This window comes from Agelaius phoeniceus, chromosome 3 (genome assembly GCF_051311805.1).
Source record: "Agelaius phoeniceus isolate bAgePho1 chromosome 3, bAgePho1.hap1, whole genome shotgun sequence".
NCBI classification, from domain to species: domain Eukaryota; kingdom Metazoa; phylum Chordata; class Aves; order Passeriformes; family Icteridae; genus Agelaius; species Agelaius phoeniceus.
In genome coordinates, this window is record NC_135267.1 from 75,075,300 (window position 1) to 75,090,535 (window position 15,236).

General features: G+C 37.5%; 1 protein-coding gene across 4 annotated transcripts in view; it reads right to left on the reverse strand.

The window, feature by feature from the left end:
* The window catches only part of SMOC2 (SPARC related modular calcium binding 2), a 138,024-nt gene that overhangs the window by 27,758 nt on the left and 95,030 nt on the right, over positions 1 to 15,236 (reverse strand). For all 4 annotated transcript variants that reach the window (XM_077175624.1, XM_077175626.1, XM_054629996.2 and 1 more), the window contains exons 8-9: positions 14,324 to 14,510; positions 7,517 to 7,599 (exon numbers count right to left, since the gene is read on the reverse strand). In XM_077175624.1, coding sequence (XP_077031739.1) covers positions 7,517 to 7,599; positions 14,324 to 14,510 — 270 coding nt within the window. The remainder of the gene's footprint in view (positions 1 to 7,516; positions 7,600 to 14,323; positions 14,511 to 15,236) is intronic.

The following is a 15,236-nucleotide window of genomic DNA, read 5'->3' on the forward strand; positions in this document are numbered from 1 at the left end:
TTTTCTGCAGAGACCTTATTAAAAGAAACAAAAATGTTTAAAATGTACTGTTTTGCAGTTTCTTTTGGATTTCTTGATTAGACTAATCTTTGCATTGAAGTATTTAATAAATTCATTTCCTTCTTTGTCTCCTTACTATTAGGAAAAATATAGAAGGAGAGTAAATATAATATTATGGATTAAATGTAACTGTACAGCTGGTGTGAGACAACCTCCTGGGAAACCAGCCAGATACAGGAGAACGTTCTCCCTTCTGGGCATGTTCTCCTGGAGGTGTTCCACTGCTCACACTGACAGCAGGCAAGACTGCTGTCCTTAAACAGGTGTTTGTTTGGAAAAGGAGGACAGCAACAAGTGAGGTGAGAAACAGAATATATATTCTTTGGCACAGCCAAATGCTGTGAAGCAAATGAAGTCAGTTTATTAGTTCTAATATAGCCCTTTAAAATTAACATAAAATTATAGGTTAATATTAAGTAGAGCAATGAATGAAATGCTATTGCTGAGACAGTAGCACCACCTTTAATTAGCAAGCTTTTCTCTTTTGTTAGCTGTGAAAGAGTGTGTCTTTCACTGGCATTTTACTAGTAACACAAATGCTTTCACTGTAATTTTTATAGGCAAATTTGCACATTAAGTAGCTCTTGGGTTATGTGCTTGAGATTATTTTTTTCAGATATTAATATTTCTACTGTAAGTTTGTGTGATTATTCATTTTGATAAGAAATTATTACAAACTGAGGCAAAATTAAAGCAGTATGAAGAACTGTGGCCAGATTATTATTAATCAAATCAGGATGAGGAGATGAATAGAAGAGGGTATGCAGGAAATCAATGTGATCTGCAGAGCCTTGAAAAATAACTTGCAAGACTTCCTCCCTCTGGAGCTAAAATTCCCACTGGGAGACTAAACATCATGAGGTGGTCCTCCACCCACTGATCCAGCCTGTCAAGATCTCTCTGCAGAGCCTCCAGCAGAAAAACACTTCCATCTAATTTAATTTGGTGTTATCTGCGAACTTACTGAGGATGCACTAAATTGCCTTATCCAAACCATTGATAAAAGATATGAAACAAGACCAACCTCAATACTGAGTCCTGGGGAATACCACCAGTTACTGGCCATCAACTGGATTTAGTTCCGTTCTCTACCATTTTCTTGGCCCAACGATCCAACCAGTGTTTAATCCAGTAAAAAGTGCATCTGTTCAAGCCAAAAAAGACTCAATTTCTCCAGAAGACTGTTGTGGAAGATGGTGTAGCACCTTTTACTGAAGTCTAGTTATTCAAAAACCACAGCTTTTCCCTCATCTTCTAAGTAAGTAACCTTGCCATAGAAGATTAGGGTGCTCTTGTAGGACCTGCCTTTCATAAAGCCCCATTGGCTGGGCCTGATACCCTGGTTGTCCTGCACATGCTGTATGATGGCACTCATGATGATCTGCTCCATGACTTTCCCTGGTACCAAGGTCAGGATGACAGGCCTTTAGTTTCCCAGATCATCCTTTCAACCCCTCTCATGGATGGGTGTTACATTTGCTAATTACCTTCTGGTAATTCTGGGACTTCCCCAGTTAACCAGGACTGCTGGTAAATGACTGGAAGTGACTTGGGAAGCTCTTCTGGCCAGCTCTCTCATTACTCTCACTGCACCCTCTCTGAGCCCACAGACTTGAGGGTGTCTAATTGGCATAGAATGTCACTAGCTGTTTCCTTTTGGATTATGGGGGCTTCACTCTGCTTCCATCACGAACCTCCAGCTCTGGGAGCTGTACCTCACTGTTGAGCCTCACGTCCTCCTTGCAGACCCCACCATGCTCCAGGAAGCTCCCCTCCATCAACTCACCACGCAGCTGTTCAGCTCTGCCACCACTTCACTGTCATAAAGGCTCACACCAGATTTGAACCAACATTTCCTGGTCATAGTCATTATTTAGGTAGTTCTGCTCTGTGCAGAGCCTTTTTGCCAAGTACCTCTTGGAAAACAGAACAGCACAGAGCTCAGAGCAATGGTTACAAGCTCATTCAAAACAGCCAGCAACTTCAAGTGGTTGGTTGACTACTCAGAGCTTTAAGATTCAATAGCAGAAAGGAGTACTTTGAGTACTAGCTCATGCAGACAGAAAGCTGGTTACATCATAAAAATATAATCCTTTTAAATCACAGCTCAGTGGAGACAGTTACATGCCAATTGACTAACAATTTGAAGCTAATGGGAAAACAGTTACATGCCAATTGACCTAACAATTTGAAGCTCATGGGAAGGCAGGCATGTTAAAAATTTGCATTATGCCTTATCTGATGCCTTTAAAAAAAAGAAAGTTTTAGTCATTCAAATGCTTAAGAATGTGAAATAAGGCAAGATTAGTTTCTACTTGGTGTTGGTACAGACTACACTGAGGAAACGAAGGACTATGTGGAAACAGACTAAGCTAGATGAGGTAGGGAAGTGGTGGTACTTCAGTATTTTAGCTGAGAAATTCTCTGGCACCTTATAAAACCTGATGCAGTCATGGTCAAAAGTGGAACCACTGCATGCTAGAATGAACCTCAAAAGGAAAGGCAGTTAAGCCTCTATCACTTTCCTTTTTTTTTAAGATGCCTTTGAAGTGAGACACTTCATATGATGGCTGTTTGGCTGTGGGTGTTGCATCATTGTGGTTTGAGTGCTTCCGACTATTTCCCTTTAACTTTGGAAAAAGATATACTGCCAACAACCAAAAGTAAACTGTACTTATCCACATATAATTCCCCCATACCTTAAATCATAAGTTTTGCTCCACAAAACATAAACTGTTCAGGGTCAGTGCAGGATTATCCCATCAGAAACACAGTAAATAAAGCCATTACAATAGGAAGAGAATTGGGCAGTTAGAATATTTTTGTTTCTCTTAAGTAACACAAAAATTAAATAAACAGATGAGTTAAACTGCTCTCATGCATGATTTGCAGGAGAAAATATTAACTACTTGAATGCCAAGGTTAAACTAAGCTCAAGAACACCCATAGCTCAAAACAAGAGCTGAATCAGTAGTAGGCTATGAAATTAGAAAACAACTTGTACTTTATATTTAAGGAAGAGTTTTAAGGGATTTTTTTTGTTTTTTTATTAAGTTGATTAACTAGACAAGAGACCTGTCAAGACATTTCAATTGAGTCATAAAGTTCTAAGTTTGACTTAAACTGTAGACCATCAGAGTACCATGACTAACAGAGCTTAGGCCCTGGATGGAAAGTGCTGAGTTTTGGATTTGGGTTGTGGGGAAAAGGGGGCACAAAGAAATCAAAATCTGTCTCACAGAGGCTGTGCAAAACTAATTTGGATCCTTCTTGTGTCACCAAATAGACCCTGGACAATAAAAACCTTTCAGATGCTCCTTAACTCAGTGCTATCAAAACCCTGAAATACTCACCTTTTTAGGAGAAATGGTCTAGAATCAAAAATTGTTATGATAATCAACTGAAGTGAAGGATTACCAGTAAGGACAGAAATAGGAGTGAAATGCTGATCTTACATTACCAGTAAAACCTACAGGAACATGAATGCAATGGAAGCATGCTACTTCCATCAAGGCAAACTGAGATCAGTATCTCAGGAAAACAAAATATTCAACAGTGAAGAGCTGTGCTATTTAGAGAAAATTAAAAAGGGAGACTTTCAAGACTTTTAGTAGACTGATTTACTACCTCTACACATTGACCCAGGTCAGTATACTGTGTTACTGTTCAAGGCACTGTCATTTCCAAACTATACGTTCCCCTCTCAAATTCTTCTTTTGCATGAAATGAAGTATCACAACTGTAGGAACGTCAAAAAAACCCACATCATGTTAAAGAAATGGAGAAACTTAAGCAAACCAAAATAAAATGTAAACAAAATTAGTGGTCTGACTTAAATTGACAAAACCATAGCGACCCAGTAAAGTCTGAAAATCTAGCTTCACATTGTGTCCCTTGCTGAAACTTGTGTGTCATTTACTCATTTGTGGGGGTTTTTTTCTGTACAACAGTTTTGTGGGGGGTTTTTTCTGCACAAAAGATAAGGGTACTGCTAATTAAAAAATATTATGTGATCAAAATGACATTTCCCAGAATACTTTAAAAATGTTTCTATTTGCTTTTCAAATTTCAGGTCTGGGTAATGAAAATCATATTGCAGGAAAATAAGATAAATTCCCAAATCAGGTAAGAGTACAAAAATCTTAAATCTTATTAAGTACTATCCAAAGTTTATCCAGCCCTCACACACAGCAGAGCCTAAACCAGAGACTTGCTTTCTATGCATACTTTTTAAATAAGAAAAGGATTTGCCCAGGAGACAAATTATCTGAGTAGTCTGGCAGTGTCTCAGTATGCTATCAAGTCTTGCTCTCTTACACACCAGAGTCCTTTTCTTCCAGGTTGCTTAGAGCAGAGGCAAGACTAGCTTTATAAACAGGAAGCTTACAGGGGCAACTACACCTCATTTCATCATACTATATGTTTTGCTTAACTAGCCTTCAGGCTAAATCCTTTTAAATGCTCTTGATCAGCTTATGTAGAAAAATGAATTCCTCTTTAACACACCAGTAATCCAAAGTATGGAAAAAAACTAATCAAGACCGTACATCACAGAGATTCCATTTTACTGTATAACACAGAAGAGAATAAAAGGTCAAAATACAAATGTTTGAAAACTCTGACTGTGAGAAAAATAAAAAACCCTTTTGTTTCGATAGTATGTGACATTCTCTATACTCCTTTTTCAGTTCAATTTCATTATCTCAGAATAACCAGTTTCTGAGAAGGATCATAACCGCAAGTAACCTCAGAAAAATGCTTTGGCTTTAAAAAAGGGCTAGAAATCTAATGGGAAGAATTATTATAATTAATTCTATTATTATTATTATAACTTCCAGTCCAAACTAAGAGATACAGGTGGCTTGGATCGTCCCTACAAACATTAGACTAGCCTTCAGCTTCAGATGCTTTAGATTAGGTTACCTTAGGATGTGAAGGTTCAAATTAGTGGGAATTTTGCTGTTGATTCCAAGGGACACTTATCTGCCACAATTTTGCCTTATCAAGGTATCAGTGCTTGCCAAAAACTGTTTCTTAGTTTACTTACAAATTATTGCTAAAAATATTTGGCTTAACATATAATTGGTTCAAATTTTCAGATGGTATAAATCAGTGAAGCTGCAGAACCATGCCAATTTAATCCACTTGAGGATCTGCGTGTAGGGTTTATCCCATTTAAGATCATTCATAGCAGCAAAGTAATTATTTTAAAATCTTCCTGGTTTTACATGGCAGGTAGTCAGAATGGTTTCACCAAGGGCTACTGGTGGCTCTAATCAGCAAATCAAGCAAACCCATCCTTTCAGAAATGTATTATTCCTTAAAAGTAAGACTCCAATTAACCTAGTTTTTTTCTTTATTCAGTCCTGGCACCACTCAGCAATTATATTCTATATTTAAATTTAGACAACACATATGCAAACATGCCTTTGCAAGGCTGCTTACAACAGAAAAACCTTAATAACAGTGATTCATTGCTATTAAAAAGTTGATTCATATTAGCTATTCACACAACTTTGTGTGAATACTTGTACAAGCTCATCTTTCAACCTCCTTTTTTTCAAAAAATTGTCTAAAGTAAATTCGATTAATTTCCCTCAATGTAGTGCTTTCATGATAAGAAATAAATTTGCCATTTATTGGCAAAAGCACTTGTGCATTTAGCCTTAAAGGAAAAAAAAAAAAAAAAAATAATCTTAACACAACTGCAACTGGGAAGCAGCCTCTTCCCCCATTACTTCTACAGACACGTACTTATTCCATGCTGCTGCAGAATAGGAGATTCTTCTAGTTAATCTATAAGTATTTAAAATATTTTGGTATTTGCCTTATTTTAAAATAACACAAGGCATTTGGAAGTCAAAGATTAGGCAACCTAACACGAGAGAGAGCAAATCAATGTCATACATATCAATTATAACACTTATAGGCTTGCATTGCTGTAGTGGTTTTTTGACTAAAGCACACATAATGCAAAATACTATAATGTAAAAAAAAAAAAAAAGAAAATCAATATACCATTGCCTAACTTAATGAAAATTAATTTATCAAGTAGGAGCTTGCAGCATTGAAAATTCTTGTTAACAATTTCACTTGTATCTTGATTTTGGATAAATCTTTATTACTGTACTGTATGAAAACATTAGCAGTTTAGATAAAAAACAGATATATGCAATCTTAAAAACCTTCACCTGCCCATTCCCACTCTAAGAGTCCAAAAGGTAGGAATGACCAGTAAGTGATATCTTTAACTGCAAAACTTGTTTCTTCAACTTCTGCTCTGCTATAATGTCTTCTAAGTGAAGTTCTTTCCATTCAGAAAAAAAACCCATAAAATCAAGTAACCATGCAAGTCTGTAACTATGCAAGTGTTGTGTGAAATAATTTGTTGAAGATGGCTAACTTTCCACTGCTTTCCATGGAGTTGTAAATAGCAGAGAATAATTTGGGTTAGAAAGGACCCTTGAAGGTTATCTTCTCCAGCCCCCCTACAATAAGCAGGGCATCTTTAACCAGGTCTTTTGATTAGCTTTTATATAGAACACAACTTAGAGTTATATCTAGTTGGTTTTTTTTATTACACCTTGTAATTAAATTTATTTCATGACAGAGAGCATTTATGTGTTCACTCAATATGCATTTCAGCACTGATGGGCATAGTTTGAAAATTGTCTGAATGTTTCTTTGGCTGACCAAACTAGATTATTTTTCATTACATGAAAGATCTGCACATATTATTTACTTTCTGGTTCTTTACAATGGCTGACAATGACTTGTAATTCTCTCATAATGTGCAATATCACTAAACCTGCTACTCCTCAAGTTATTCAAGCATACTAAAAGGCCATTTCAAAAATTAAGGAAGTCTACTGACTTCTGTGAAGCTCAACTATCCACAGATAAGATCTCTCACATGATTATAAAATGTGTAAAAAAATGAAAACTCTAATTAACACCATTTTTTCTTTTAACAAAGAATCATTTCAAGAAGTATTATTGTGAGGTAAACTGATAAAGATACGCTTGGAGAAAAGTAAGATGGATACATTATTTATGTATCCATTATATTATTTATGGATACTGATTTGAAGATGGAGGCCAATTTCCCATGGATTTTGCTAGAACAAGGATTATGAAGCATAGGTTGAGTTATCCTGGATGTATTTGCTGATCTCCCTGATATGAGAGCAGCAAATAATAATTCCAGCAAGTAAATGTGATGGCCATTAAACTACTGATTAAAATTAGCCTCACTTTCTCTGACAAGATCCCAAGACCCATATTGACTTACACTGCTCCAAAGTCAAAGACTTCAGTCAGTGGCAAATCAATACAGTGGTATCTAAAAGATACCCTGTTTTGATACAGTGTAAGGAATTGCTTTCTAATTTACTGTAGTGAACATTCCAGTTTATGCACTGGAATGCATAAACTTAAATTGATCCGTTTCACTGACCTTGAAGCTGGCGCCCTTTGTACAAATCCTTTGTTTTTGTTGGGTGAGCTCTGGCACCATTATCACATTTAGGTTGCTCATACCTAAAGAACAAACAGGGAGAGAATAAAACCAGCCAAGGTTAATAGGATTAAGAATTAATTCATTTCAAATTTTTTAATCCTCATACCTTCTTGTATTTAGGGAATAAGCCCACATTTTCATTCAGAGGGCAATGCAAACTTATCTATCTTTCATTTACCTCAAAGAAACCATCTTTATTCTCCTGGAGTTGATAACAAACTAAAAAAAATATTCTCTCTTCTAAAACCCATTCTACTGGGAGGAAAACTAAAGAACTGCTATAAATTAATACAAAATAAAAATTATTTTGAAAAATATACAAAAGAAGCCCCACAGAAGTAAAAAAAAAGACGCTATCTCCCCCCTAAAAAAAAAAAAAAAAAGTCATAAACAATATCACAGGCAGTATTCATGTTGGGAAACACCAGAGAAACAAAGAAACAATACCAAAATCACAGCAAGGCAGGGACTACTGCAGTTAGGGACTACTGCACCTCAAAAAAGTTTAAGTAAGAAGGGTTATGTTTTGAACAAGAGTGCAAAAGTTATAGTATTTCCAGAAGGAAGATAATTGGGCTGGAACTGCTTGAAGTGAATTGTGAAGACTGAATCTCCACCTGCTACTGGAATATTCTGGTTCTTCTGTGTTTGCTGAGTTTACTTAAAGTCAGTTTGTTAGTCTAACTGTTAACAAGAAATTCTGCTATTTGTACTTCCAACAAACAGTGACTTATGCAACACCACCAGCAACCTTTTATGCAAGACCAGGAGGCATGGGAGGAACATCTGTTGCTGAATCTCACCTCCTTTTCCATGTCCCACTATCAAAGCATGATGGTTTTTCACTCACCTCAACAGAGTCTCTTTCTGAGAAATTTTTACTTTATTGTCCTAAAGCAGACTGAAGTTGCAGGACTTAGCAGGTAGCACTTCAGAGAATGTTTCAATTCTCAGTTAAATGAACATGCATCATGTCTATATACATGTGTGTGAACATATTGTTCACTGAATTGATTCTAGATTCTTTCATAGTTTATATAACTGAAGTTTTCCTTCTCCAACTTCACCAAAAGCACATTTACTGCGTGGCATACTTAGATTTATTAAATTATACTAATCCAATTTTTTTGGAACGAAATATTTCTAAAAACATTGAATGGTGGCAATGTCCTAGACTCAGGTCAGACTGCTTCTAAAAACAATGCCTAAATATTTTGCTCTTAATTATCAGGCAGCAGAGAGAACTGCAATATTATTTTTTCCTTTGAGCGCTTAATTTATTTCTATACCACCTGATGAAACTGACTACTAGCCCACCAAGTTTTGGCTGCTGCAAGAAGGTACAGAATTGTTTTTATGGACATGGGAGAGCTACAGACTCTTTTTTACCCTAAAGAATGGCAGAAATAGAAGGTGCATTGATAACATGGGTTGGATTCATATACTTGATGGATGACCACTTCAATCAGCCAAGAAAACAGTGAAAGGGAAGTCTCTGAGCAATACCCACTAATGCAGTATCTGGCAAACAGCCTGGCCCCTGATTAATCTGATACCTGACTCTGCATTCCCCTCCTTCTCTTCCATTACTGTGGCTGCTCTGTGCCTACATTTCATTTTTTGGCCTCTAATCTTCTATCCTTTTGGCTGATATTTTTGTTAAATACACACATAGTCCATCATATACAAGCTAAATCTATAAAAGCCTGATAGGTGTTAAAATGCTGCAATGTGAAAAGTCTATGTTTAACTCTTTAAAGCAACTGAAGAAAGAAAACAAGTCATTTAAAGTTTACCATATAGGAACAGCCATGCTAAAAACTGATAAGAAAAACAGACTTGCCTCAGTTTTCATGAAGAAAGAGTGGGAACAGGATAGTATGTCAGAATGGAGCACAGGTTAAAAATAGTGTAGTTAAAAGGCATCCCAAGTTACTCTTTTGAATTTGAAAGGGGAAAGAATCCTTAACAGCGAATGTATATCTAGAATTGGCAAGGGCTTAGGAAGACTGCTTTATACCTCTGATCAGTCTGCTGGGAAGCAGTGAGATTTACTGAGGTGTATGAAGCAGTAGAGGATGGAGACTTCCACAGGGATTCTACAATAAGGGCAGCTTCATGAAACAGATGATTGTTATGTTCCTTTTTAAGTTTAGAGAATCTTGTGCAAGTTTGGGGTTTACTCTGCACAAGATCCTAGTTGCTAAAAAAAGTCACACGTCAGAACTCAGCCCCATGGTACCCACTGAGCCAAAAGGCTGAGGTTCATGCTGTGATTTCCAAGAGGTATTGTGTCCAGCTGGTGAGGACCACACCGACACTTTTGTGGGAATGGTTGTTTTTAGCCTTTAAATGCATTACCTCCTTTTAATCCAGATTTATTCCACAACTTCACCTATTTCTTTTGTTTTACTGTCTTAAATGTCCTAGAAGGATTCTTCATTGACATACCTTCATTTTAAATCTAGAATGAGTTTCTTTTTTTCTGAAATACCTTCACTGACAAGTGATTTTTCTTTTTTTCAGATGACAGTGTATTAGAAGGTGAGTGTTAATAACTTCCCTTCATTTTGAGGATCTTATGTAGCATGATTACCATTTATTGAGGTGTTCAGAACCTTATAATATGACAAATATCATTCTCATGAGTACATTCAAAACAAATAACAGGCAGAATGTTGAGCTGTTCTGGCAATAGCTTTCTGGTTCTGTCTATCCCTTCAGTGTTGTCCCTTAGCAATTTGACCCTTATCTGCAGAACAGAGATTTCTGTATGCTATGCACCCATCTTGCTACCAGGAGTACTAATGATATCAGTTCCTGCAGTAGAGTTTTAAGATCCTTTGATTTGTATTTTGAAGTGGAAAACTGAAAGACAGTACACCAAATTTTGCACAAGCCTCTGGCTGTTTAAACTAGGAAGGACTCACATATTCTGTCTTTCCATTCTAAAAGAATTACAAAAAGACAAGGGTATATTCCTCATTATATTCTGGTTCCCATTTAGTTCCCTCTCCCTGAAAAAAAAAGTTTAGTTTTATCAATGCAGAAAAGAAAATTAAAATCAAGAAATAATTAATGGGATTCCAGCCCATCTAAGTATTTCTCAGAAATGAGGTCTAGACATTCCTCTTAAACTCCAGGCAGTAATCCCACCTGCTTGTTTACCAAGACTGTAGATTCCTAAATACACCAGTCATTCTTTATTTAGTATGAAATTCCTAAAACTGAGTACTCTCCTTACCCATCTGTGCTCAGAAATGTCCTCTTTGGGGATATCACTAAATTTTACTTCTGCAGAGCTTCACTGAGGACTGACCTTAAGTAAATGGTCAAGAACATAGCAGCTGATCTTTTTAGTATCAGTCATCAGGCAGAGCACTTTTGTGTCTAAACCATATGCATGGAAAGATTGTATCCAATTTTCCAGCCTTTCATCCTTGAGACATGCAGCACAGTGAAAGGTCTTCCTGCCGTCTCTTCTCCCACAGCTGAGTGACTGTGTAGTTGCCAAAACCATGAGCCCAGCAGACCAAACAGGGGAAAAAAAGAGACAGAGACTGATTCTAGGTCCATAGGTGATTCATCAAGGGGTTGAGAAGGCCTAGAATTCCAGTCTGTATGATGGTAGGAGCCAAAATGGCACATACTGCATGCACACTATACATATTAATCAGAAAGCAAGGTAGTTGATTTTTAAGGATCATCACCTTCAATTTCAGAAATGGTTCATCCTGATGTGCAGGATGTGGCAGGAAGCCCACACAGATGAACAAAGTACACCTAACAAAATTCACATTTAAAAAGGAAGCATACAGTTGTTCAGCTGATACAAAAGGAATAAACAGACACTATTCAAGTGTGCAGGGATGAGGTTGGGAATCTGGTAAGGAGCATAAAGGCAACAAGAAGAACTTCCAACATATGTATGAGCAGCAAAAAGAAGACAAGGGAAGTGTGAGCCTGCTGCTGGGTGGGATAAGAGATCTTGTGGCAAAGAACAGAGAGTAGGGAGAAGTACTCCATGGCACCTCCCTCCCTGGTATTTACGTGTAAGACCAGTCTCCAAAGAATCCCAGGTTCTTGAGAGCAGTAGTTAAGTCTATAGCAAGGAAGACTTATCCTGGGTCATGAAGGATCAACTCAGGGACTGTTTGAACAAATTGGACATACATAACTCCATGAGACCTGATAGGATGCACCCACAAGTGCTGAGGAATCTGGTTGATATGTGGGCCACTCTACTATATCTGAAAGGTCTTACTGACTGGGAAAGGTTCCTGGGGACTGGAAGAAAGAAAATGTCACTTCTGTGTTCAAGAAAGACACAGAAGAGCCAAATAAGCCAGAGATCCCTACCTCAGTTTCTGAGAAGGTGATGAAATAAATCCTCCTATAAGCTATTTCAAAACATATGAAAAAGAAGAAGGTGATTGAGAGTAGTCAGGATGGAATTATGAAGAGAAAATCATACTTAGCCAACACTGCAGCTTCCTGTGATTCTGCAACTTGCTCAGTGGATAAGGTGAGATGGGCAGATATAATTTATCTTAATTTCAGCTAGGCTTTTGACACTGCCTCTGAGCACATTCTCATAGACAAACTGATGAAGTATGTATGAGATAAATGAACAGTGAGGTATGTTTAAAACTGGCTGAACAGCCAGTTTCAAATAGTTGGGAAGAGCAGAAACATTTCAGCTGGAAGCCAGTCACCAGTGGAGTGCCCCAAAGCTTGTTTATTGTTAAACAATATTGTTTAACCTCTTCTTTAATGACCAGGACATTGGGACATGGAACAACTTTAGTAAATTTGCAGATGATACAAAATTGGGAGGAAGTGTCTGATACACAAGACAGTTGTGCTGCCATTCAGAGGAACTTCAACAGGCTGCAGAAATGGGTTGGCAGGAATCTCGTGAAGTTTAAAAAAGAAAAATTCTTGCCCCTGGCACAGATTAACTCCCTGCATCAGTACAGTATGGGGTCAGCCAGCTGGAGAGCAACTTTGAAGCAAGAACCTGGGATTTCTGATGGATGCTGAGTATAAGACAGCAAAGAAGGCAAATAGCCTCCAGGGCTGCACTATCATCACGTCAAGGGAGGAGATCCTTGCCCTCTCGTTCACAGTGGAAGAATGAGACTTATCTGCAATCTTGTGTCCAGCACTGGGCTCCCCTAAGAACAGAAACATGGGCACACTGGATCTAGCAAAGGACCACAAATATGATTAAGGGACTGGATCATTTGATAGAGTAAGAAAAGAATACTGAAAATGTTCACCCTGGAGAAGAGAAGGCTTACAGGGGATCTTAATGTTGTCTCTAAGTAGCCAAAGAGAGGAAAATAATGAAAGGGAAGTCATAATCTTTTTGCTGATGTCCAGTGGCAGAAAAAAAGGTATTGGGCACAAAATAAAATGCTAAAAAATTTATGTAAAGGTAAGAAAGAAAGGTAAGAAAAAAAAAAAAGAAGACCTCACCAAAACTCAAAACACAGCAAAAACAAAAGCACAGCATGAGTCCCATTGCTTGATGAGCACAAAAAAATGTTTTGGACTCTAATTAGGGTAGAGGAAATAAAATTATTTAAGATAATCATTCAAAGAAGGATTGGCACTAAAAAGAAGAAAACAGTGAACAAACCTAGGGGTAGAGAACAGAGAAAGGGTATAAAAAGGAGTATCTGGAATCTCTAGAAGTCATCTTTAGATCCTCATACAATAGGTATAGTGATCCTACAGTTTCAGCATCAAATTTGGACTATTATGTTTTGACCATTTATGGACCTCAACTTGTCAAAAACAGTTGATCAACAGCGACTTTAAGTGATAAAATCAAAGAATCCTTAAGGTTGGAAAAGACCTCTAAGATCATCAAGTCTACTTCAGATGGCACTGTAATTGGCATAGTCTAGACTATGGTATAAACAGGTAGCAATAACTCAGCACTTGAAGAATACATGAAAAAATCCTCCCCAAGAATATACTATTTTACAGCAAGTGGCTTATAACACGTTTCTTTCACAAACCTTATGCAAATGATAAAAAAGATTTTGCTTAAGTTATAAAAGAGTTATGATTGCATCAAGATACCTATACTGCCTGCCAGTTCCATATGAGCTTCTATAGCATTTCTACAAGGGCCAAACCTCAATAACCAACCTAAATAACATCCTTTGGAACCTGATATGTGCTTTGCCTACATCTACACTATGTGGCTTACAATAATTTACCATGTATCCAGCTCAGCTGAGATGACTGAACTCCAACCTTCTATTAATAACACACTAAAATGATATTTCCTAGCTATGGGTTCCCGAGGAGTTGTTCCATCAAAGAACACCATATGAAATAGTTGAGGAGGTTGCTGGAAAAATAACAAAATAACTAAGCATTTCTGAGGTTGGATGTGGTTTGTGTCATAGACCATCTCACTTGCCTCTTTTATATTCAGGAAAAGGAGTGTGAGATTTCCTCTGGGATCATTCATTATATGTTTCAAGTCTTGGATTCCTAGCACAAAAAAGGAGTAAAGAAGAGGGCTAGGATGGCAAACTGCCAGTGCCATTGCAGTGAAAGAGTCCATGGCCATCTGGCCTTAATTTTTGATGTCTCAAAGTATTTCAATTTATAAAAAACCTGTATGACATAATTCCACCAGCAATAGAAATCTACACGATAGTTCATGGAGACTAGGGCATGTTCTTACCTGAGCTTTTGAGAACTGAACATGTACTCCCTTACCTGGTTGAGGTACCGGGGATGGGACGTCCTGTATCCACCAGAACACACCAGCAGTAGCCCGTGGAAGGATGGCACTGCACTGGTTTGTAGAGGCCGCCCTGAGCACACTCTGGAATGAACACATTGTCCTTCTGGGGCTGCTTTGCTTCCTCCAGGGCTGACTGAAGTTCTTGGTCACATGATGATGCTTTTGGATGGAAAAGAAAAAGTATTGAAGATAGATGGAAAGAGACTACTCAATTTATCAAACAGATTTTATACCTTTCTTTGATTGCATATAAGGATTTTCTTTGTGAAGGCTTGCTACAGCTCAAATGCCAGCTACATTGGTTTAGGCTATATATTGTTTAAAACTTTAGTTTCCTTTTCATGCAACTGCTTCATTTTATAGTCTTAGTAGTATTCTGAACACCCCCTTTCCTATACTTGATGTAATCTATGGATAAGCATATACTTTGTGACCTTAAAAAAATCCTCATCCTCATCCACAGTCCCTAAAGAACGGATCCTTTTCAGAGGCTTAGGATTCCTTAAATGAATTATTCTTCTAGATATTCATTTGGATGTTTATATTCTGTTCATTCTCTCCAGTTCTGAAACAACCTCTTAACACAGTGAGAAATCTTCCACATTCTTTTCTGGTGATTCTGGTGTTGGCAATGTATCATTTGCTCTGGAAAGCAAAGACCCACGAGAAGAACACATTTTTATGTCATGGAATCAGTATGTCTGAAATATTTCACAATGTGTGAAAAACTTACATATCTATACATTCTCAGCCTTTACATGAAACTGTGAGTCAAGGGGGAAAGAGAAGAAACCACAGGGTCCGAAAAGGCCTGTCAGTTTACACCAATCAGTAAAATAACACCTCTGCTGAGGATTTTTGGTCACTAATAAACTGGTACATGTG